At 47.6% G+C, this 25000-nt stretch overlaps 2 protein-coding genes across 2 annotated transcripts in view; both read left to right on the forward strand.

The window, feature by feature from the left end:
• Positions 1-25000, forward strand: part of LOC110174693 (unconventional myosin-VIIa-like) — an 81360-nt gene that overhangs the window by 22225 nt on the left and 34135 nt on the right. The window contains exons 10-24 of the mRNA XM_055148285.1: positions 56-191; positions 837-943; positions 1289-1327; positions 2727-2864; positions 3676-3834; positions 4318-4410; positions 4559-4653; positions 6295-6379; positions 6732-6950; positions 16300-16617; positions 18293-18508; positions 19520-19702; positions 21800-21895; positions 22926-23053; positions 24848-24974. Of these exons, the coding sequence (XP_055004260.1) occupies positions 56-191; positions 837-943; positions 1289-1327; positions 2727-2864; positions 3676-3834; positions 4318-4410; positions 4559-4653; positions 6295-6379; positions 6732-6950; positions 16300-16617; positions 18293-18508; positions 19520-19702; positions 21800-21895; positions 22926-23053; positions 24848-24974 (2139 nt within the window). The remainder of the gene's footprint in view (positions 1-55; positions 192-836; positions 944-1288; positions 1328-2726; positions 2865-3675; positions 3835-4317; positions 4411-4558; positions 4654-6294; positions 6380-6731; positions 6951-16299; positions 16618-18292; positions 18509-19519; positions 19703-21799; positions 21896-22925; positions 23054-24847; positions 24975-25000) is intronic.
• Positions 8176-11377, forward strand: LOC129407531 (uncharacterized). Its single transcript, XM_055148982.1, has 4 exons — positions 8176-8609; positions 9076-9241; positions 9736-9851; positions 10172-11377. The coding sequence occupies exons 1-4, from the start codon at positions 8418-8420 to the stop codon at positions 10976-10978; spliced, it is 1281 nt and encodes a 426-aa protein (XP_055004957.1). The 5' UTR covers positions 8176-8417; the 3' UTR covers positions 10979-11377.

Genomic DNA, 25000 nt, shown 5'->3' on the forward strand with positions numbered 1-25000 from the left:
GACCCGACCCCAGATGAGCGGAAGAAAGTTTTATGGTTTGTTGTTTTTTTTAAAGGGCTCAGACGTGACGATGCTCCACAAACTGAACTCACAGCACAAACAGAACTCGTACTACATCCCCCCAAAGAACAACTACGACACACAGTTCGGGATCCAGCACTTCGCCGGAGTCGTGTACTACGAGACCAAAGGTACAGAACCAACCAGGACTAAACCAGGACTAAACCAGGACTAAACCAGGACTGAACCAGGACTAAACCAGGACTAAACCAGACTAAACCAGGTCTAAACCAGGACTGAACCAGGTCTAACCAGGACTAAACCAGGACTAACCAGACTAAACCAGGGACTGAACCAGGACTAAACCAGGACTAAACCAGGACTAAACCAGGACTAAACCAGGACTAAACCAGGACTAAACCAGGAACTAAACCAGGACTAAACCAGTACTGAACCAGGACTAAACCAGGACTAAACCAGGACTAAACCAGGACTAAACCAGGACTAAACCAGGACTAAACCAGGACTAAACCAGGACTAAACCAGGACTACAGCCTCCCATCTCTCCTTTATATTTAAAGTATTATTATTCAAATTTGAAAATGGTTTGTAAAAGACACTTATTGTTTTTGAAAGTCTGTTGCCCTGTTGTAGTTTTAAAATCATCTCCTCCACAAGTGAGGGATCAAAAATGTTCTTCCATTCTTTGTGTTTTGTCAAAAAACTTGTAGGTATCTGAAGAAACCTGAAGGATATTGGATGTTTAAACTTGACTTCCCTCTTGTTGTTGTTGTTGTTGTTGTTGTTGTTGTTGTTGTTGTTGTTGTTGTGTTCAGGTTTCCTGGAGAAGAACCGCGACAGCCTCCACACCGACATCATCCAGCTCGTCCACTCCTCCAAGAACAAGTTCATCAAGCAGATCTTCCAGGCCGACGTGGCCATGGTGAGACTGAAACCAAAACCCGCTGTACGACCCTAATCTGTTCTGATGCGGTTTCCTCGTCACACGGCGCGAGTTCTTCTCTGTTCCACCTCGTGATGTCATCATGTGGCGATACAGGAAGTGCTCCACCGTGTTTTTAAACTCCACACACCTTCACTAGAATCACGCTTTGCCAGATCATGTTTTAATAAAGCGTCTTATGTAAAAAGCTTTTCTAGACGCTCGAAGCATCACTAACGCCCGCTCACTCTGTTATCTCTCCCTCTCTTTACTCTCTCTGTTATCCCTCTCTCCTCTTCTTCTCTTCTTCCTCTTTTCTCTCTTCTTCTGTCGTTCTGTGTTCAGTTTCTGTGTGGTTATCAGCCCAGTGCTCCTGCTCCTAAGGTAAACATTGGCCGTTAGTTTTAGCCCATGTTTGTCCTTAGCAGTGCTTTGCTCAGCGGCTGGGGCAGTAGGTTTAGACTCTAGATCAGGGGCGTCCAAACCGCGGCCCGGGGGCCAAATGTGGCCCTCAGATTTTCTGCTGAAATTATGAAATTCTCCCACTAATACCTCAACGACATCACTGTCACTGATCCCCCGAACTGAACCTTGACTCGTGGGCACTCGTGGGCAAACCTGACTCGTGGGCACCTGGACTCGTGGGCACCTGGGCCTGACTTGTGGGCACCTGGACCTGACTTGTGGCACCTGGACCTGCCTCGTGGGCACCTGGACTTGTGGGCACCTGGACCTGCCTCGTGGGCACCTCGACTCGTGGGTACCTGGACCTGACTCGTGGGCGCCTTGACTCGTGGGCACCTGGACTCGTGGACTGGGACTCGTGGGCACCTGGACTCGTGGGCACCTGGACCTGGCACCTGGACTCGTGGGCACCTGGACCTGACTCGTGGGCACCTGGACTCGTGGGCACCTGGACTCGTGGGCACCTGGACCTGCCTCGTGGGCACCTGGACTCGTGGGCACCTGGACTCGTGGGCACCCCTGGTCTAGACTCATGTGTCAAATAGATTGTGATGTTGAAATGCAGCACAGTGTTCTTCAATGTTGTGTGTTGTGTAGTGTGATCTGTGTGTCTCTGGAGTGTGTGTGTCTCTGGAGTGTGTGTGTGTGTCTCTGGAGTGTGTGTGTGTCTCTGGAGTGTGTGTGTGTGTGTGGGGTGTGTGTGACCCTGTATAATTGTGTATCATTCATTCGGTATCGTGTATCGTTGCGTATCATTGAGTATCATTGTGTATCATTGTGTGTATGCGTATTGTGTAGAGTTGTGCGTCTGTTGTGCGTCTGTTGTGTATCTTTGTGTGTGTTTGAGTTGTGCGTCTGTTGTGTCTGTTGTGTATCTTTGTGTGTGTTTGAGTTGTGCGTCTGTTGTGTATCTCGGTGTGTGTTTGAGTTGTGCGTCTGTTGTGCGTTGTGTTGTGCGTGTTGTGTATCTTTGTTGTGTGTGAGTGTGTGTTTGAGTGTGTGTGCTCTGTTGTGTATCGTGTGGTGTTGTGTATCTTGTGTGTGTTGTGCGTCTGTTGTGCGTCTGTTGTGTATCTGTGTGTTTGAGTTGTGCGTCTGTTGTGCGTCTGTTGTGTATCTGTGTGTTTGAGTTGTGCGTCTGTTGTGTTTCTGTGTGTTTGAGTTGTGCGTCTGTTGTGTATCTGTGTGTTTGAGTTGTGCGTCTGTTGTGTATCGTCGTTTGTGTGTGTATCTGTTGTGTATCTGTTGTGCTGAGTTGTGTGAGTTCGTCTGTTGTGTGTTGTGTGTGTCTGAGTTGTGCGTCTGTTGTGCGTCGCAGGGCGTGGAGACGAGGAAACGTTCTCCGACTCTGAGCAGTCAGTTCAAACGTTCCCTGGAGATGTTGATGAGGACTCTGAGCGTGTGCCAGCCTTTCTTCGTCCGCTGCATCAAACCCAACGAGCACAAGAAGCCCATGGTACCGCCCGCCGCCTCTGCCCACCTGTACCCACCTGTACCCACCTGTACCCGCCTAACACCTGTACCCTGTACCCGCCTAAACCTGTACCCACCCGCCGCCTCTACCTGCCTGTACCCATCTAACACCTGTGCCCACCTGTACCCGCCTAACACCTGTACCCCACCTGTGCCCATCTGTACCCGCCAACCGCCTCTACCCACCTGTGCCCCACTAACACCTGTACTCACCTCTACCCACCTCTACCCACCTATCATCTGTACCCACCTCACACCTGTACCCCACCCGCTGCCTCTACCCACCTGTACCCACCTGTACCCATCTATATGCACCTGTACCTGCCTGTACCCCTCACACCTGTACCCACCTGTGCCAACCTGTACCCGCCTCTACCCACCTGTACCCACCTGTGCCCAACTGCCACCTGTATCCGCCTGTACCCCACTAACACCTCTACCCACCTGTACCAGCCTGTACCACGCTTGTACCCCACCTGTGCCCACCTGTACTCACCTAACATCTGCACTCACCTGTACCCGCCTGTACCCACTTGTGCCCACCTGTACTCCACTGTATCAACCTGTACCCACCTGTTCCCTCCTGTGCCCACAGCCTGTATCCGCCTATGCCCCACTAACACCTGTACCCACCTGTACCAGCCTGTACCAGCCTGTACCCCGCCTGTACTCACCTGTATCAACCTGTACCCACCTGTATACACCTATACCCACCATTACCGACCTGTACCCACCTAACACCTGTACCCGCCTGTACCCGCCTGTCTGAGTTTCCTTGTGTTCTTGTGGTGCAGTTGTTCGACAGGGAGCTGTGCATCCGTCAGCTCCGATATTCCGGGATGATGGAGACGATTCGGATCCGTCGGGCGGGATACCCCATCAGATACACCTTCACCGAGTTTGTGGAGCGCTACAGGGTCCTGATGCCCGGAGTCAAACCCCCACACATACAGGTGCAGGTGCCACACAGACAGGTGCAGGTGCCACACAGACAGGTGCAGGTGCCACACAGACAGGTGCAGGTGCCACACAGACAGGTGCAGGTGCCACACAGACAGGTGCAGGTGCCACACAGACAGGTGCAGGTGCACACAGACAGGTGCAGGTGCCACACAGACAGGTGCAGGTACAAACCCTGGGTAGTGTTTTGACATGATGTGCTAACACACCTGTACATGTGTCTGTGTGTCCTGTGTGCCCGTGTGTCTGTGTCCCCGTGTGTGTGTCTGTGTGTCCCTGTGTGTCCCGTGTGTCCCCGTGTGTCTGTGTCCCGTGTGTCCCGTGTGTGCTGTGTGTCCCGTGTGTCCCGTGTGTCTGTGTCTGTGTCCCCGTGTGCCCGTGTGTCTGTGTGTGTCTGTGTGTCTGTGTCCCCGTGTGTCTGTGTGTGTGTGTCCCTGTGTGTCCCCGTGTGCCCGTGTGCCCGTGTGCCCGTGCAGGAGGACCTGAGAGGGACCTGCAGGCAGATCGTCGTGGCCAGACTGGGCAAAGATGGAGACTGGCAGATCGGGAAGACCAAGATTTTCCTGAAGGTTGGACCAGACTGTCCCATGTGCACAGTGTGTGTGACGTGTGACGTGTGACGTGTGTGTGACGTGTGACGTGTGACATGTGACGTGTGACGTGTGACGTGTGACGTGTGACGTGTGACATGTGACGTGTGACGTAAATGTGTGGCAGGATCATCACGACTTGCAGCTGGAGATCGAGAGGGACAAAAGCATCACGGACAAAGTGATCCTCATCCAGAAGTCTGTGAGAAGACACCGAGCCAGGTACTGCACGACCCGACTGCACGACCGACTGCACGACCTGACTGCACGACCCGACTGCACGACCCGACTGCACGACCTGACTGCACGACCTGACTGGAGGACTGGACACTCGACAAAGTAGCTCACACGTCACATTATATTACAATAACAACAAAAAAAGTGTTTCTCACCTTCCTCAGTGGTTGTTCTCCTAAGTCCAGCTCGGCTCCTCGAGAGTTCTTCAGTATCTTTGCTGTTCCTGTTCTGCACTTTTCTGGAGTGAGATGTTCTGTTGTTTTTCCAGTTTGGAGGTTACAGCCCCGACTGTCCGATCACCACAGGCACCACTGATGCCTTCACCTTCCAGACCTTCTCCAGCTCCTCCTTGAGCCCCTGGTATCTGGTCTGGTGTTGTAGATCTGGGCCTCTGTTGCTCTGCTGCTCAGGTCCTGCTCCTGTGCTCCAGGATGAGCCTCTGTGTGTCCTTCAGACCCTCTCAAGACATTGGGAGGATTTCTTGATATCAGTCTCTTCAGTTTTGTTCTGGTGGTTCATGTTGGGGTTTGTCCATGATGGTCCCTCCAGCTCCTCTTCCTCTGGACCCCACTGTCTGAGACATTCTCTGAGCTCCTCATCTGTCGGGGCCTTGTCCTTGATGTTCTCAAGGAGCTTGGATGTTTCATCCTGGACAGCTCCAAACATGGAGCGACATAACCAAGTGGCGGGCAGAGTGTACAGAAACATCTGTGCAGAGTACGAGCTGGAGACCCCAAGGTCAAGGTGGGAAACACCTCCAAAGGCTGGGAACAAGCCAAGATCCTGTGGGACTTCAGATACAGACTGACAGGATGGTGATGGACCAACCAGACATAGTGGTGGTGGAGAAGAAACAGAGCAGAGCTGTGGTGGAACATCACAACACCAAGAGATGGAACATCAGGAAAAAGGAACAGAAGAAACTAGAGAAACACCAGGAGCTCAACGAGGAGCTGGAGAAGGTCTGGAAGGTGAAGGCATCAGTGGAGCCTGCGGTGATCGGACACTCGGGGCTGAAACGCCCAAACTAGAAAAACATCAGAACATCTCAGTCCAGAAAAGTGCAGCACAGGAACAACAAAGATACTGAAGAACTCTGAAGCTCCCAGGCCTGTGGTAGAGGAGCTGAGCTGAATGAGAGAGACCAACCACTGTGGAAGGTGAGGAGAACATTTATATATATATGTATATATGAGCAAATGAATCTGAAAACTGGGCCTAACTGAGTCTGCATGTTCTCTGTGTCTGTATAAACTGGATTTTGTAAATTTGATATTGACTTGAAACTCTTTAAAATGACCCTCGTGGACAAACTGCAAAAATCTCTGATTTATCATCGGGCCGTGAACAGTGATGATTAAACTGGTTTTAAATCTGTTTATCTCAAACTGAGCCTCCATGAACCTATTTCCATCCCACGAACACAGACGCTTCATTCTCGTCTAGAGGTCGTTTATTTTATAGTAGAAGTAAAATGGTCTCGCTGCATGGACACATCATTTCTCTACTTTAAGTCATTTTCTGATTGATTTAAGTGTTTAGATTTTACATTTTGGCCAGACTTTTATTGTAGTACAGAAGAGATAGAACTGGACTGGACTGGAAAAACTGTTTTTGTTTCTGCAGAACCAACTTCCTGAAGAAACGTCACGCGGCCACAGTGATCCAGACTCTGTGGAGGGGCTACAGGTGTAAGAAGAACTACCACAAGGTACTTCAGCCTCTGTTCAACCACCACGTGTTTATGTTACAAAACAAACTCCACTTTTCACTGTGGTCCAAACCGGCTCGTATCAGTCTCACTATTTAACAGATATTTCTGCCGCTGGACTTATTTTCTCTGCTAAAAGTCGTTCGTTCTGCTGCATCATGTAAATAAACAAACAGCTCCGTGTGATGACGTCATCGGGATGTGACTCGGTTCAGACATCGAAACATAAAGTCGTCTCACAGATAATTGTTCTGGTTTCCAATAAAAAAACATTTGCACAAAGCCTGTCCACTTTTCTATGTTGATAAGACGATCAAAACGATGATTCAAGGGACAAAATGTGTTTCCACAGATGCGGAGGGGTTTCCTGCGTCTCCAGGCCGTGTGCAGGTCCAGACGTTTCCTCCACACTTACCGCTTGACCCGGCTGCGCGTGACCCAGATCCAGGCGCGGTGCCGGGGCTTCCTGGTGAGGCAGGCGTTCTGGAGACGAGTGCGCGCAGTGGTCACCCTCCAGGCCCACACCAGGGGCATGATCGCCCGCCGCCGGTGCCAGCGCCTGCGGGCAGAGGTGAACACACACCAACGACTTTCACTTCTCTGACCTGAGAACGAACGAGTTTGGTGCTTCAGCTGTTTGGTTTTTACCACAGATTTTTTTATAAAGAAAATAAATTTGACAAATACACAGTGTCCCACAAATCTGACATCGTTTTAATTAAATTTTCCCAGACATTTGGCTCAAAGACGCTTCACAGCTTCAGGGCTGATAAACTTCTACTGTAGCTACAGCTGCCCTGGGGCAGACTGACACACACACACACACACACACACACAACACACACACACACACACACACACACACACACACACAACACACACACACACACACACACACACACACACACACACACACACACACAGACACACACACACACACACACACACACACACACACACACAGACACACACACACACACAGACACACACACACACACACACACACACAGACACACACACACACAGCACACACAGACACACACACACACACACACACACACAGACACACACACACACACACACAGACACACACACACACAGACACACACACACACACACACACACACACACACACACACACACAGACAACACACACACACACACACACACAGACACACACACACACACACACAGACACACACACACACAGACACACACACACACACACAGACACACACACACACACACACACAGACACACACACACACACACACAGACACACACACACACACACACACACACACAGACACACACACACACACACACAGACACACACACAGACACACACACACAGACACACACACACACACACACACACACACAGACACACACACACACACACACACACACACACACACACACACACACACACACACACACACACACACACACAGACACACACACACACACAGACACACACACACACACACACAGACACACACACACACACACACACACACACAGACACACACACACACACACACACACACACACACACACACAGACACACACACACACACACACACACACAGACACACACACACACACACACACACAGACACACACACACACAGACACACACACAGACACACACACACACACACACACACACACAGACACACACACACAGACACACACACACACACACACACACACACACACACAGACACACACACACACACACACACACAGACACACACACACACACACAGACACAGGACACATGTGGCTTAGGCCGGACGTACACTGTGCGATATTTTCGGTCGTGTCACTCAGCCCCAGCTTAAACTGTACGACCAAATCGCAGGGTTTAAAAGTTCACAGCTCACGAATCATGTTCTCACACTGAACGAACCGATGCTCGGATGCGACTTGCCTGCTCACACTGTACGTTCACATAACGACCGGAGTTGTCAAAGTTGTTGTTCCGGAAGTAGAAAACCACGAAGAAGAAAACCACGGAATTAGAAAACCACAGATGTGCGGAGACCATGGATCTATTGGCGGAGACACAATGCTGAGCCACGGAAAAAACAGACGCGCTGCCTTGGCAATTTGTGCCATTCTGTGCTCAGACAAGCCCAAAAAGAAGAAGCGACGAGTCTGGTCCAAGAAATGGCTGGGCAGACGTGGGCAGTATGGATTGTCAGTTCTTCAGAGGGAACTGGAGGTAAGTAGCATCAAGTTATTCACCAAACTTATAACAACACTGTTCTGTGTTGTTGACATCAATGGTCCGGGCAATCACAACTAACTTCAGAAGTGACCTAGTTTTGTTTGCTATCATAGTATTGAATCAATGTCAGACACACAGAGCTGTGTTAATTACACCTCTGTTCTTGTTAGATTTGGTATTTTTAAGCACAGTAAAAACTAGCCAAGTAACTTGTACAAGTGTAGCATTGTAGTGGCTGGCTTGAACACCTACAAAAGGATTTTTTGAGGGAGGTAGTTCTACTCAAAGGTGACATCCAGGTCCATTACAGGTCTACAATACTGGTTAAGTATCAGTGTCAGTTCTGTGTTATGTCTAAGTCATAAAAGATTTCACCACCAATCAGTTACAGACTATTCAGTGGGCAATAGCATCCCACATCTATAATGCTGTATTCATATGGGGTGTTATGTGTTAATAGGTAGATGACATGATGGGTTTTCGGGACCTTCTCCGAATGTCTGTGCACGACTTCAATTACCTCCTGGAGAGGGTAACTCCACATATCCTCAAGAGAGATACTCATCTCAGGAAGGCCATCAGTCCCAGGGAGAGGTTGTCTGTTACCCTTCGATTTTTGGCAACAGGTAAGTGTGTGCATGTAAATTACATTTCAGTAACATTCCCAATTAAAATATAGAGAGGTGGACATGAAGCAAAGTCATCTATCTATTTAAGCTTGTAGATCAGTTCACCCACTGAACTACATACAGCCCGGTAACTTCATCATACCTTCCCTTTTCTATATCAGTTGCACTTACCCTCTAACTGCACATCTGTCAAATCACTTTCATACTACTACTACTACTACATTCTTTTCTCCTCCATCCATCAGTCACAATCTGTCAGTCTATCAACATCCATCTTTGTCCACCTCCCCATACATTAACTATCAAAATCTATGTTAGAGTATTTAAAAGACACTTTCTTCACCTTTAACTTCTTGGGTTCTTTTTAAAGCAGCCGAAACATGTCAACAAGGAAAATACACTTTACTGTATTGTCTTTAAGAAGAACCCAAGAAGTTAAAGTATATAAGAAGAGAAAATCAACATCTTTGACACTCTTTTCACTTTGGCAGGTGAAACCTTCAACTCGTTAAGTTTTCAGTATAGAATTGGAAGCACCACAGTGAGCAGGATTGTGATGGAAACATGCACAGCCCTAACCTCTGTACTACGGGAAGATTACTTGAAGGTAAATTTCACTTCATGGCCTGTTTCTCTTTGTGCTAATGCCCCTGTAGCACCTCCCTGAGGGCAACAGGTCAAACAGATCAAAGCCAGGGTGATAGCTGTTATCTCAAACATTATTAAAAATGTCCCATCAGTTAATTAAGCAATACATTTTCAACAGAAACATTTCTCTGATTTCTGGATGTATTCATTCAGTCTTTGTGAAATGTGTAAATAAAAGGTGAAGTGAACTGTGACAGTTTTGAATGGGTGGTTAAGAAATGGAAAACATTAATTCACCTGAGATTAATTTTGTGTATCACCTTTGCATGTGTTCCACAGACACCATCGACTATCTCTGAGTGGAAGGCTGTTGCTAAAGACTTTGCGGACAAGTGGCACTTTCCACATTGCTTAGGAGCCATTGATGGGAAACACATATTCATTCAACCCCCTGCCAAGAGTGGAAGCATGTTTCACAACTACAAATCTAGGTTTTCCATTATTCTTATGGCTGTAGTTGATGCCAACTACAAGTTCTTGTATGCCAGCGCTGGGACACAGGGAAGGGTGTCTGATGCTGGAGTATTTGCCCATTCCGACCTGAAACATGCGATGGACACAGGCATGCTGAGCTTCCCCCCTGCTGATACCTTGCCACACACTGATGCCATGATGCCATATATGTTGGTTGGAGATGAAGCTTATCCCCTACGAGCAGATCTAATGAAACCATATCCTTTACGCAATCTCAACCAAAATCAGAGAATCTACAACTACCGTCTTTCAAGAGCACGGCGTGTGGTAGAAAATGCTTTTGGAATTCTTGCTAATCGATTCAGAGTATTCAGAACAACAATTTGCCTGGATCCTGACAAGGTTGTCACTATCCTCTTTGCATGTCTTTGTTTGCACAACTTCCTCCGCCACCACAGCGCTGATGCCTATGTACCACCTGGCTACATAGACTGCGAAGATGCCAATCATCAGTTGATGGAAGGAGCATGGAGAAGGGAGGGAGGGCTTCAGTCTGTTTCCATGGGCCAAGCTAGGAACCCTTCAGTTGAAGCAAAGAAACAACGAGATGTCCTTTGCCAGTACTTTGTGTCACCTGCAGGAAGTGTATCTTGGCAAGAACACATGGTGTAGGCCAAAGTTAAGACAAATCTGATGTGAATCAATCGGTAGCCCTATTGTTTGAGATAACAGAGGACTGTGTGTGAACTCTTTGACTTCCAGCAACGGGGCTATGGATGGATTCAAACCTCATTTCTCCTTACTGTGAAGAATTTTTTTGGTTTATGAGAATTTTGAAATGAAAATTCACAAAATGTAAAGAAAGGTTCTTTTTTTCTTTATTTTTGGAAACACTAACTTGGTAACACATACTTAAATATTTTTTCTTTTTGTATAAAAACTGAGGTATGAAATAAATAACACAAATAATTCCCTTTGTAATTACTAGCATAAATAAATCTACCTCTGTGGGGCATCACAACAATGACTTGTTTTGTGAAAATAAAAAAATATTTTTTTCGATTCACAGAATGTGCCAACAATTCTGTACCACCTTGCAGCATTGAGGTAGATGGCAAAGTCACTTTAGCATACACACTGTGTCAAACTAAATTTATATGCACTTGGTGCAATGAAACTACAGCTTTTCAGCCTGTGCAGGAACAAGTTAACTGAGAAATAGCCGACCAAATACTAATGTTGGACATTTTGGTTTTAAGGTACCCAGCTACTCAGAGTTTATCATTTTCAGAAAGGACATTGGCTGGGTTGATGGGGCCTGGTAGTCTTGGGAGGGTGGCTGGGCCTGATAAGGGTGCATGGGATACATGGGTGTAGTTGTGTAAGGCCTAGGTTGTGGACCTGGTGTAGGATGTGGACCTGCAAATTGAGAATGACCAGCCTGCTCTGCCTCCTGTGTGTCATAAATAATGTTCATTATGTTTCTTCTGAGCCTCAACTGTAGAGCTCTGTCCTTAATGTTTCTCAACTCTGAGGCTACCTGTTGACCAAATACCTCCTCAGAATCTGCATTAGATCCAGAAAGTGTGTTCTGGACCTGCTGAAGCAAGGACAGTTTGGCCATTTCAATGCTGTGCTCTGTGGATTTTGGCTTCACTTTCTGCACTTTGGGTCTTTTGACAGGCTGATCTGTGGACGGTGTGACTGTTGAACTGTTGGAGGCGTTTTCTTCTTCCTGCGTCACAGAAACCGGACTGGCGGTGTCTGAAGAAGTAAAGACATCTGATTCAGTTTCCACAGTTGATTGATCCTCATCTCCCTCTTCCATTGGGCCTGTGTCCTCTGACTCTGTAGCAAGCTGTAAGAAACAGCACAGGAAGGAAGCAGACAGGGAGAAAGTGATTACACAAAAGTTGTTAACAGTGTTGTTTAGGTCAGATTTTGATCTAGACTACAATATATTATATAATCTAATAATAATAATAACTAGGATAATTTACATTGAATTCAGGGCTGCTTTAAAAAAAATGTATTATTATTAACTGTGGCATTTAATTTTCTTAAATATAAATATTTATTATACATTTTATATATATTTTATTTATTTATTCCAACAACGTGGTTATGGACTTACTCTGAGTGTGGACTCGGTATGCCTGTGTATGACATGGGCCTTCAAAAAATCCAAGTGCTGTAGAATCCACGTCTGTTTGGAGGTCAGAGGTTTTTGTCCACTGCCGCTGGGTTTGGGTTTCAAAAGTTTCCCGTACTGCGTGCGCAGTGATGTCATGCATGCGGGTTTTCACCTCATTCACTGAAAAATACAATTAACATGTTCTTTATGTTGTTTATTTGCTACTAGCAAGTACTGCTTGCTAAAAAGAATATTATTGGTTTCATTGACTCATATACACACACAATGCAGGCTAATTCTAGCTTGGTAGTGTAGTGATATCTGAATTACTGGAGCCAATATATTACACAAAATCGCTCTCGCTCCTCTGTCTCTTTCTGTCACACACACGCATGCACAAACCAACAACAACAACGAATTAACTACATTTCTATTTTGCTAGTCTATACAAAAACATTACCTGGCAGCTGCAACTGAGCGGCAATGTCCTCCCAACTTTTCTCTCTTCTGTTGCGGTCATGGTAGCCTTGTGAGGCCACATCGAAGAGGCTTGGGTGAGTCTGCCAAAGCTCGATGAGCTGCGCCTCCATGTCCACTGTCCAAAACACTCGCCGGCCCGCCATCGTCCTCCACAACTTCATATCCTACTTCCGCTTCTGTGTCCGCGCATGCGCAGTCTGCCAGATTCTGGCTAATCGGCTCGTGGAAGAACTTCAACAGAGCGAAATCCTCACGAGAGGCGACTGGATTTCAAACAAGTTTGATTTTCTTGCGACCTACGAATGTCGATCGGGAGCTGGTCGTGAGCCATTAATCGGTTCTCTTTACCCCATGTAAACTACACGACGCACGACACACGATGAAGCCAAAACTCGGCCCGATCCCCAAAACAGTCGCACGAGCGAAAAATCGGCTCAAAAAGGGTCAAAAATCGCACAGTGTACGCCCGGCTTTTGCCACAACTTTGTTTAGGCATCTATGCTCTTTTCGTTCTGTATCAATATATACAAAACAGAAGAGGCAGGTTTCATGTGTACTTTCTGTGTGACCAAAAAATCAAAAAATGTGTGTTTGTGTGTTCCCTGTGTTCTCGTCCCGTGTCTCCGTGTGTGTGTCCTCTTGTGTCTCCGTGTGTGTGTCCTCTCGTGTCTCCGTGTGTGTGTCCTCTTGTGTCTCCGTGTGTGTGTCCTCTCGTGTCTCCGTGTGTGTGTCCTCTCGTGTCTCCGTTTGTGTGTCCTCTTGTGTCCCCGTGTGTGTGTCCTCTCATGTGTCCTTGTGTGTCCTCTCGTGTGTCCTCTCATGTGTCCTTGTGTGTCCTCTCGTGTGTCCTTGTGTGTCCTCTTGTGTCCCCGTGTGTGTGTCCTCTCGTGTGTCCTCTCATGTGTCCTCTCGTGTGTCCTCTCATGTCCTCTCGTGTGTCCTCTCATGTCCCCTCGTGTCCTCTCGTGTGTCCTCTTGTGTGTCCTCTCTTGTCCCCTTGTGTCCTCTCGTGTGTCCTCGTGTCCTCTCGTGTCCTCTCATGTCCCCTCGTGTCCTCTCGTGTCCCCTCGTGTCCTCTCGTGTGTCCTCTCGTGTGTCCTCTCGTGTGTCCTCTCGTGTGTCCTCTCGTGTGTCCTCTCGTGTGTCCTCTCGTGTGTCCTCTCGTGTCCTCTCGTGTCCTCTCATGTCCCCTCGTGTCCTCTCGTGTGTCCTCTTGTGTGTCCTCTCTTGTCCCCTCGTGTCCTCTCGTGTGTCCTCGTGTCCTCTCGTGTCCTCTCGTGTGTCCTCTCATGTCCCCTTGTGTCCTCTCATGTGTCCTCTCGTGTCCTCTCGTGTGTCCTCTCATGTCCTCTCGTGTGTCCTCTCGTGTGTCCTCTTGTGTGTCCTCTCGTGTGTCCTCTCGTGTGTCCTCTCTTGTCCCCTTGTGTCCTCTCGTGTGTCCTCTCGTGTGTCCTCGTGTCCTCTCATGTCCCCTCGTGTCCTCTCGTGTCCCCTGTGTGTGTGTCCTCTTGTGTGTCCTCTTGTGTGTCTTGTGTCCTCTTGTGTGTCCTCTCGTGTGTCCTCGTGTCCTCTCGTGTCCTCTCGTGTGTCCTCGTGTCCTCTCGTGTGTCCTCTCATGTCCCCTCGTGTCCTCTCGTGTCCCCGTGTGTGTGTCCTCTTGTGTGTCCTCTCATGTCCCCTCGTGTCCTCTCATGTCCCTCGTGTCCTCTTGTGTGTCCTCTCGTGTGTCCTTGTGTCCTCTCATGTGTCCTCTCATGTCCCCTCATATCCCCTCATGTCCCCTCGTGTCCTCTCTTGTCCTCTCATGTGTCCCCTCGTGTCCTCTCGTGTGTCCTTGTGTCCTCTCATGTGTCCCCTCGTGTCCTCTCGTGTGTCCTCTCATGTGTCCTCTCGTGTGTCCTCTCGTGTGTCCTCTCGTGTGTCCTCTCGTGTGTCCTCGTGTCGTGTCCTCTCGTGTCCTCTCGTGTCCTCTCATGTCCCTCGTGTCCTCTCGTGTGTCCTCTTGTGTGTCCTCTCTTGTCCCCTTGTGTCCTCTCGTGTGTCCTCGTGTCCTCTCGTGTCCTCCGTCGTGTGTCCTCTCATGTCCCCTTGTGTCCTCTCATGTGTCCTCTCGTGTGTCCTCTCGTGTGTCCTCTCATGTCCTCTCGTGTGTCCTCTCGTGTGTCCTCTGTGTGTCCTCTCGTGTGTCCTCTTGTGTGTCCTCTCTTGTCCCCTTGTGTCCTCTCGTATGTCCTCTCGTGTGTCCTCGTGTCCTCTCGTGTCCTCTCGTGTGTCCTCTCATGTCCCCTTGTGTCCTCTCATGTGTCCTCTCGTGTCCTCTCGTGTGTCCTCTCATGTCCTCGTCGTGTGTCCTCTCGTGTGTCCTCTTGTGTGTCCTCTCGTGTGTCCTCTTGTGTGTCCTCTCTTGTCCCCTTGTGTCCTCTCGTATGTCCTCTCGTGTGTCCTCGTGTCCTCATGTCCCCTCGTGTCCTCTCATGTCCCTGTGTGTGTGTCCTCTTGTGTGTCCTCTTGTGTGTGTCCTTGTGTCCTCTGTGTGTCCTCACGTGTGTCCTCACATGTGTCCTCTCGTGTCCTCTCGTGTGTCCTCTCATGTCCCCTCGTGTCCTCTTGTGTGTCCTCTCGTGTGTCCTTGTGTCCTCTCATGTGTCCTCTCATGTCCCCTCATATCCCCTCATGTCCCCTCGTGTGTCCTCTCTTGTCCTCTCATGTGTCCCCTCGTGTCCTCTCGTGTGTCCTTGTGTCCTCTCATGTGTCCCCTCGTGTCCTCTCGTGTGTCCTCTCGTATGTCCTCTCGTGTGTCCTCTCGTATGTCCTCTCTCGTATGTCCTCTCGTGTGTCCTCTCGTATGTCCTCTCGTGTGTGTCCTCTCATGTCCTCTCATGTCCCCTCATGTCCCCTCGTGTCCTCTCGTGTCCTCTCGTGTCCTCTCGTGTGTCCTCTCATGTCCCCTCATGTCCCCTCGTGTCCTCTCGTGTGTCCTCTCATGTCCTCTCGTGTGTCCTCTCGTGTGTCCTCTCATGTCCCCTCGTGTCCTCTCGTGTCCTCTCATGTCCTCTCGTGTGTCCTCTCGTGTCCTCTCATGTCCCCTCGTGTCCTCTCGTGTGTCCTCTCGTGTGTCCTTGTGTCCTCTCGTGTGTCCTCTCGTGTCCTCTCATGTCCCCTCGTGTCCTCTTCGTGTGTCCTCTTGTGTGTCCTTGTGTCCTCTCGTGTGTCCTCTCGTGTCCTCTCATGTGTCCTCTCATGTCCTCTCATGTCCCCTCGTGTCCTCTCGTGTGTCCTCTCGTGTGTCCTTGTGTCCTCATGTCCCTCATGTCCCTCATGTCCCCTCGTGTCCCCTCATGTCCTCTCATGTCCCCTCGTGTCCTCTCGTGTCCCGCAGCGTCAGAAGCGTGTGGAGGCGGAGCTTGAGCGTCTGGAGGAGGAGGAGCACCTGAAGAACCTGATGACGGCTCGAAGAGCCAAAGCCGAGGCTCAGAGGAAACATCTGGAGCGTCTGGAGCTTCTGGAGCAGCAGAGGGAGGACCAGGCCCGCGAGGACCGAGAGGAGGCGCGCAGGAAGAAGGAGCTGCTGGAGCAGGTGGAGCGGGACAGAGACCAGCCCGTGGACGACTCCGACATGGTGGACCGCATGTTCGGTTTCCTGGGCAACGCCGGACCACTGACCAATCAGGACGGAGAAGCACCAGCAGCATTTGAGGTACAGAGTTTATTACAGATGTTTCATCTGACACAACATTGTACATATAAAAACTATAAAGCAAACATCCTTTAACTTTCTCCAAAACCAACAGTTGCCCCGTTTACATGAGAGATTTAATTCTGATTCAAAATAATTTAATTCAGAATAGAAATGTATTCCACTTTAAAAAGATGATGTAAACCCTTAATTCCTAATGATTATTTGGAATTAAATTTATTTGGAATTAAACTTAAATCCGAATGAAGTGGGTGGTTTGTTCTGATTTTGATGATCATATAAACGTTTTTTCTGCTTAAACAATCATTCCGGTCGTTCAGCTCGTTGGATCAAACTTCTGACGCGATGACTCACGGCGATGTGGCGAAAAAAGTTTGTATCACGTTTGTTTCCCCGTCCGTCTGTTTCCGTTAACACTTCGAGTCGTCATCATGAACTCATAAAACAGCCCGGAGCAGAAACTCTGAGATCTCCACAGCGAGCAGTCCGTCCTCGGTCTCGTGTTGGTGCGGTTGGTCCAGACTGAGAACACGGAGGCAGCTGCTGTCCTCCGAGCTCCAGGACGGCAGCTGCTTCCAGACAGAAGCGTGAGTCTCGTTTGGTTCATTATTTGTTGTTCTGAGCGTCCGTCCTTCGCGCTCGTGGTTCTTCCCGGGGAAAGTTCTTCTCAGGCCGAGGCTCATCTGCTCCGACCTGAACCGGAGCTGCTCCCGCTGGGTCAGGAGTCTGGGTTTGGACCCTGTACGTGCTGCATGTCACATGGAAAAACAAACCAAGACGATTAAAAAGCCGGGAGCAGCTCAACTGTGTCTTTTCTTCTGGTCGACGTAAACGCGTTCGTGTCCCTGACCAATCAGACGCTGGGTGGAATTAAACAAAGCTGATTGAACATGTTTTCCGTGTAAACTCACAGGAGGATCATTTAATTCCAAATTAATTAATTCAGAATAAATAAATTGGAATTTAAAAACATCATGTGCACGTGGCCAGTGTGTGTGAAGAATCTGATGCACAAAAACAAACAAGCAAAACTGTATTGCACTGTTCTCATTATTGCACACGCCACTCAGTGTGTGGACCACAGGTTCATCTGGTGCTTTCTTCTGGTGGTTTCTTCTGGTGGTTTCTTGGGTCTGGTGGTTTCTTCTGGTTGTTTCTTGGGTCTGGTGGTTTCTTCTGGTGGTTTCTTCTGGTGGTTTCTTGGGTCTGGTGGTTTCTTCTGGTTGTTTCTTGGTTCTGGTGGTTTCTTCTGGTGGTTTCTTCTGGTGGTTTCTTCTGGTGGTTTCTTGGGTCTGGTGGTTTCTTCTGGTGGTTTCTTCTGGTGGTTTCTTGGTTCTGGTGGTTTCTTCTGGTGGTTTCTTGGGTCTGGTGGTTTCTTCTGGTTGTTTCTTCTGGTTGTTTCTTGGGTCTGGTGGTTTCTTCTGGTGGTTTCTTCTGGTGGTTTCTTCTGGTGGTTTCTTCTGGTTGTTTCTTGGGTCTGGTGGTTTCTTCTGGTTGTTTCTTTTGGTTGTTTCTTGGGTCTGGTGGTTTCTTCTGGTGGTTTCTTCTGGTGGTTTCTTCTGGTGGTTTCTTCTGGTTGTTTCTTGGGTCTGGTGGTTTCTTTGGTCTTGTTTCTTAGGAGGAAATTGTCCCTCAAACGTAAACATTTTGACCTGAAACTCCTCTGTCTCCTCAGGACCTGCTGAAGCCCCGTCTGGCCGAGGCCGAGGAGGAGGAGGAGGAGCTTCTGGACGAGGCCCCTCCCCTTCCCGCCGACGAGGACGAAGATCTGTCCGACTACAAGTTCTCCAAGTTCGCCGCCACGTACTTCCAGGGCGTGTCCACCCACACCTACATCCGGAGGCCCCTGAAACAGCCGCTGCTCTTCCACCAGGACGAGGGCGACCAGCTGGTACGACGTCCGGCGTCCGGCGTCCGGCGTCCGGCGAGGAGACGTCTGTCCTCCGCCGAGAAGCTCCTCATGTCACAGGAGACAATACGAAATCAAAAAATAAGAAAATAAGAAAAAAAAAAACGACGATTTTCTTCATTATTTGTCTCCAAAACCAAAATGAAAAAAAAAAGATAAAGATTCGTTTTTTTCAGTTTTCGATTTTGTGTTTAAATGAAAAATGGAAAAAATGGATAACGGACTAAACCAGAACTAAACCAGGACTAAACCAGGTCTAAAACCAGGTCTAAACCAGGATTAAATCAGATCTAAACCAGGACTCTAAAGGACTAAACCAGGACTAAATCTGGTTTAAACCAGGTCTAAACCAGGATTAAATCAGATCTAAACCAGGACTGAACTAGGACTAAACCAGGTCTAAACCAGGACTAAACCAAGACTAGGACTAAACCAGGTCTAAACCAGGACTGAACCAAGACTAGGAACTAAACCAGGTCTAAACCAGGACTAATTCAGGTCTTATTCAGGACTAAACCAGAACTAAATCAGGACTAAACCAGGACTAAAACTGGTCTAAACCAGGATTAAATCAGATCTAAACCAGGACTGAACTAGGACTAAACCAGGTCTAAACCAGAACTAAACCAAGACTAGGACTAAACCAGGTCTAAACCAGGACTAAAACAGGACTAAACAAGGACTGAACCAGGACTAAATCAGATCTAAACCAGGACTGAACAAGGACTAAACCAGGTCTAAACCAGGACTAAATCAGGACTAAACCAGGTCTAAACCAGGACTAAACCAGGTGCAGACCTTTCAAAATGCCGTCTTGAAAATAACCGATTAATAAAAATGAGTCAAACCTGCAGGACAAACTGGAGATGGTCGGTGTGGAGAAACTCTCGTGTAAAACGGTTAAAGTTCTGAAAGTCCAGTTTGCTGTGGGTCTGAACCGTTGAGTGAAACGTGTGGAGTCTAACCCGTCGTCTGTTCTTCTCCTGTGGGCAGGCGGCTTTGGCCGTGTGGATCACCGTCCTGCGCTTCATGGGAGACCTGCCCGAGCCCAAGTGTCAGCTCGTCCTCAACGACGGCAGCGAGAAGATCCCCGTCATGACCAAGATCTACGAGACTCTGGGCAAACGCAGCTACAAGAGAGAACTCCAGGAGCTGCAGGTGGAGGACGAGCTCACGGTAAGAACATCTCCAGACTGAAGACGAGGAGGAGCTCACGGTAAGAACATCTCCAGACTGAAGAAGAAGAAGAGCTCACGGTAAGAACATCTCCAGACTGAAGACGAGGAGGAGGAGCTCACGGTAAGAACATCACCAGACTGAAGAGAGGAGGAGCTCACGGTAAGAACATCTCCAGACTGAAGAAGAAGAAGAGCTCACGGTAAGAACATCACCAGACTGAAGAAGAAGAAGAGCTCACGGTAAGAACATCTCCAGACTGAAGACGAGGAGGAGGAGCTCACGGTAAGAACATCTCCAGACTGAAGAGGAGGAGGAGCTCACGGTAAGAACATCAGACTGAAGAGAGGAGGAGCTCACGGTAAGAACATCTCCAGACTGAAGACGAGGAGGAGGAGCTCACGGTAAGAACATCTCCAGACTGAAGACGAGGAGGAGCTCACGGTAAGAACATCACCAGACTGAAGACGAGGAGGAGCTCACGGTAAGAACATCTCCAGACTGAAGACGAGGAGGAGCTCACGGTAAGAACATCACCAGACTGAAGACGAGGAGGAGGAGCTCACGGTAAGAACATCTCCAGACTGAAGACGAGAGGAGGAGCTCACGGTAAGAACATCACCAGACTGAAGAAGAAGAAGAGCTCACGGTAAGAACATCTCCAGACTGAAGAAGAAGAAGAGCTCACGAGTCACGGTAAGAACATCACCAGACTGAAGACGAGGAGGAGCTCACGAAGAACATCTCCAGAAAGAAAAGACTGAGAGACTCAAGAACATCTCCAGACTGAGAGAAGAGGCTCACGGTAAGAACATCTCCAGACTGAAGAAGAGCTCACGGTAAGAACGACTTCAAAGAACATCTCCAGACTGAAGAAGAGGAGCTCACGGTAAGAACATCTCAGACTGAAGACTTGGTAAGAACATCTCCAGACTGAAGACGAAGAGCGAGTGACGTCACCGTAGCGTTCAGTCAAATGAAGCTCAGTGAGGACTTCATTATTTGTGTCCAAAACCAAAATGAAAAAAATCAGATAATTATTCTTTTTTTTCAGTTTTTGATTTTAAGTTTAAATGAAAAATGGAAAAACCGCCCGTTTCCTGTTTCCGTGACTTAAACTGCGATGCTGGACTGAACCAGGACTAAACCAGGACTGAACTGGTCTCAGTCCTGGTCCTGGTCGTGGTCTATATATATAACCATTATTAATAAAACATTTTTTTTTAAAGCAATACATTTTTAGATAAAATTTTTGTATATAATAAATAAATAAAAAAATTATAACTTTTTTTTTATATAATTTTTTTTTATAAAAAACAAAAAAAAAAAACAACACATTTTTACACCTTTTTTATAACCTTTTTTTACACAATTTTTCTTTATATAATTTTTATTTTAAAAATTTATAAAATTTTTTTACACATTCAGTCCTGATCACCCGACAGTCTTCTTGGGTGCACCTCTGGGCCTGTTCTGATACTCCTGGTTTAGTCCTGGTTTAGTCCTGGTTTACCTGGTTTAGTCCTGGTTTAGACCTGGTTTAGACCTGGTTTAGTCCTGGTTTAGTCCTGGTTTAGTCCTGGTTTAGACCTGGTTTAGACCTGGTTTAGACCTGGTTTAGTTCCTGGTTTAGTCCTGGTTTAGACCTGGTTTAGTCCTGGTTTAGTCCTGGTTTAGTCCTGGTTTAGACCTGGTTTAGACCTGGTTTAGTCCTGGTTTAGTCCTGGTTTAGTCCTGGTTTAGTCCTGGTTTAGACCTGGTTTAGACCTGGTTTAGTCCTGGTTTAGACCTGGTTTAGACCTGGTTTAGTCCTGGTTTAGTCCGTTATCCATTTTTTCCATTTTTCATTTAAACACAAAATCAAAAACTAAAAAAACGAATCTTTATCTGTTTTTTCATTTTGGTTTTGGAGACAAATAATAAAGAAAATAGTTGTTTAAAAAAAAAAAAATTCATTTGTCTTTTTTTTTTTTTTTTTTTTTTTTCATTTGTCTTTTTGTTTGTTTTTTTCCATTTTCTTTTTTTTTTTTTTTTTTTAATTTGTCTTTTTTTAAATTTTTTTTTTCATTTGTTTGTTTTTTTCCATTTGTCTTTTAGTCTCCCGTCAGCTCTTCGGACGGACAGAAGAGGAACAGCGTGCGACACAAACTCATCTCCCTCACGCTCAAGAAGAAATCCAAGATCACAGAGGAGGTTCGTCCGCTCCTGTCACTCACACGCTGCTCTGGCCTCGCTCTGGGGGTTCTACCTGCATGTCTACGGACAGAACGCACACATCAGCAAACACACACAAACATCATCAAGTATCACCGCAGATACAAACACAAACATGTAGAACACCCCCACAGCGACGCAGTCACAGATGAAGTACTCAGTTTTGTTACTTGAGTAAAAGTACAGATACAGGGGCAAAAGTTACTCGAGTAAAAGTAAAATTATCCACTTAAGTATTTAAGTATTTAAGTCTGAGTCTAGGTCTGAGTCTAAGTCTGAGTCTGAGTCTGAGTCTGAGTCTGAGTCTGAGTCTGAGTTTAAGTTTAAGTTTAAGTTTGAGTCTGAGTTTAAGTCTAAGTTTAAGTCTGAGTCTGAGTCTAAGTCTGAGTTTAAGTCTAAGTCTGAGTTTAAGTCTGAGTCTAAGTCTGAGTTTAAGTCTAAGTCTGAGTTTAAGTCTGAGTCTGAGTCTAAGTCTGAGTTTAAGTCTAAGTCTGAGTTTGAGTCTGAATCTGAGTTTGAGTTTGAGTTTGAGTTTGAGTTTAAGTTTAAGTTTAAGTTTAAGTTTGAGTCTGAGTCTGAGTCTGAGTCTGAGTCTGAGTCTGAGTCTAAGTCTGAGTCTGAGTCTGAGTCTGAGTCTAAGTTTAAGTCTGAGTTGAGTTTGAGTTTGAGTTTGAGTTTGAGTTTAAGTTTAAGTCTGAGTCTGAGTCTGAGTCTAAGTCTGAGTCTGAGTCTGAGTCTGAGTCTGAGTCTAAGTTTAAGTCTGAGTCTGAGTTTGAGTTTGAGTTTGAGTTTGAGTTTGAGTTTAAGTTTAAGTCTGAGTCTGAGTCTGAGTTTAAGTTTAAGTTTAAGTTTAAGTTTAAGTTTAGTCTGAGTCTGAGTCTGAGTCTGAGTCTGAGTCTGAGTCTAAGTCTAAGTCTGAGTCTGAGTCTAAGTCTGAGTCTGAGTCTAAGTCTGAGTTTAAGTCTGAGTCTGAGTCTGAGTCTGAGTCTGAGTGGGCCTCTGTGCGCAGGTGAGCCGGCAGCTGCGCGAGGGGGACTACGGTCTCCATGGAAACAGCATGTTGGAGGAAAGACCCACGTCCAACCTGGAAAAACTCCACTTCATCATCGGCAACGGAATCCTGCGCCCGGCACTCAGGTCAGTCCCTCCGCCCGGCGCTCAGGTCAGTCCCTCCGCCCGGCGCTCAGGTCAGTCCCTCCGCCCGGCGCTCAGGTCAGTCCCTCCGCCCGGCGCTCAGGTCAGTCCCAGCGCCCGGCGCTCAGTCAGTCCTCCGCCCGGCGCTCAGGTCAGTCCCTGCGCCCGGCGCTCAGGTCAGTCCCTCCGCCCGGCGCTCAGGTCAGTCCCTGCGCCCGGCGCTCAGGTCAGTCCCTGCGCCCGGCGCTCAGGTCAGTCCCTGCGCCCGGCGCTCAGGTCAGTCCCTCCGGCGCTCAGGTCAGTCCCTCCGCCCGGCGCTCAGGTCAGTCCCTCCGCCCGGCGCTCAGGTCAGTCCCTGCGCCCGGCGCTCAGGTCAGTCCCTGCGCCCGGCGCTCAGGTCAGTCCCTCCGCCCGGCGCTCAGGTCAGTCCCTCCGCCCAGTCGCCGGTCAGGTCAGTCCTCCGCCCGGCGCTCAGGTCAGTCCCCCCGGCGCTCAGGTCAGTCCCTCCGCCCGGCACTCAGGTCAGTCCCCTTGAGCTGGAGGAAGTTTGCTGCCATCAGGACTTAATATCTAAAATGCAGTTAAAAAGAGTCAAGTCAGTCGGACTCAGGTCATCAGGAGACACAGCGACATAGAGCTGGATATCACCAGTGTAGCTGTATTTGTGTGTGTGTTTGTGTGTGTTGTGTTGTTGTATATTTGTGTATTGTTGTGTTGTTGTGTGTTGTGTGTGTGTGTTGTGTTGTGTGTTGTGTGTTTATTGTTGTGTTGTTGTGTTGTGTTCAGGGATGAGATCTACTGTCAGATCTGTTGTGTTGTGTGTGTTGTGTGTTGTGTGTTTATTGTGTTGTGTTGTGTGTTGTGTGTTTATTGTGTTGTGTTGTGTGTTGTTGTGTGTTTATTGTTGTGTTGTTGTGTGTTGTGTTGTTGTGTTGTTTGTGTGTGTGTGTTGTGTGTTGTGTCTTTATTGTTGTGTTGTTGTTGTGTTGTGTTCAGGGATGAGATCTACTGTCAGATCTGTTGTGTTGTGTTGTGTGTTGTGTTGTTGTGTGTTTATTGTGTTGTTGTGTGTTGTTGTGTGTTGTGTGTGTGTGTTGTTGTGTGTGTGTGTTGTTGTGTGTTTATTGTATTGTGTTGTTGTGTTGTGTTCAGGGATGAGATCTACTGTCAGATCTGTTGTGTTGTTTGTTGTTGTTTGTGTGTGTGTGTTGTGTGTGTTGTGTTGTTGTGTGTTGTGTGTGTTGTTGTGTGTTTTGTATTGTGTGTTGTTGTGTGTTGTGTTGTTGTGTTGTTGTGTTGTTGTGTGTTGTGTGTTGTGTGTGTTGTGTGTTGTATTGTGTTTATTGTGTGTTGTTGTTTGTTGTTGTTGTGTTTGTGTTTCAGGGATGAGATCTACTGTCAGATCTGTTGTGTTGTGTTGTTGTTGTTGTGTGTGTGTTGTGTTGTTGTGTGTTTGTGTGTGTTGTTGTGTTGTTGTCGTGTTGTTGTGTGTTGTTGTGTTGTGTGTGTGTGTGTGTTGTGTTGTTGTGTTGTTGTGTTGTTGTGTGTGTTGTGTGTTGTGTTGTGTTATTGTGTTTGTTGTTGTGTGTTTTTGTGTGTTGTGTTGTGTTCAGGGATGAGATCTACTGTCAGATCTGTTGTGTTGTGTTGTTTGTGTTGTGTTGTGTGTTGTTGTGTTGTTGTGTGTGTGTTGTTGTGTGTTTATTGTGTTGTTGTGTGTTGTGTGTTGTTGTGTGTTGTCGTGTTGTGTGTGTGTTGTGTGTTGTGTGTTTATTGTTGTGTGTTTGTTGTGTTCAGGGATGAGATCTACTGTCAGATCTGTAAACAGTTGGGTCAGAACCCGTCGAGGAGCAGTCACGCCCGAGGATGGATCCTCCTCTCACTGTGTGTCGGCTGCTTCTCCCCCACAGACAAGTTTGTCAAAGTAACAACACACACAGACGCACAACA

The sequence above is a fragment of the Boleophthalmus pectinirostris genome, unplaced genomic scaffold (assembly GCF_026225935.1).
Source record: "Boleophthalmus pectinirostris isolate CB_2022bp ecotype Guang Dong unplaced genomic scaffold, ASM2622593v1 HiC_scaffold_12, whole genome shotgun sequence".
Taxonomy (NCBI): domain Eukaryota; kingdom Metazoa; phylum Chordata; class Actinopteri; order Gobiiformes; family Gobiidae; genus Boleophthalmus; species Boleophthalmus pectinirostris.

Excerpts from the sequence above, each read along its gene's own strand:
- LOC129407531 (XM_055148982.1), top strand. The coding sequence starts at position 8,418 with ATGTGCGGAGACCATGGATCTATTGGCGGAGACACAATGCTGAGCCAC. Across the intron at positions 8,610-9,075 it reads TTCTTCAGAGGGAACTGGAG|GTAGATGACATGATGGGTTT; the intron begins GTAAGTAGCATC and ends ATGTGTTAATAG. Across the intron at positions 9,242-9,735 it reads CCTTCGATTTTTGGCAACAG|GTGAAACCTTCAACTCGTTA; the intron begins GTAAGTGTGTGC and ends TCACTTTGGCAG.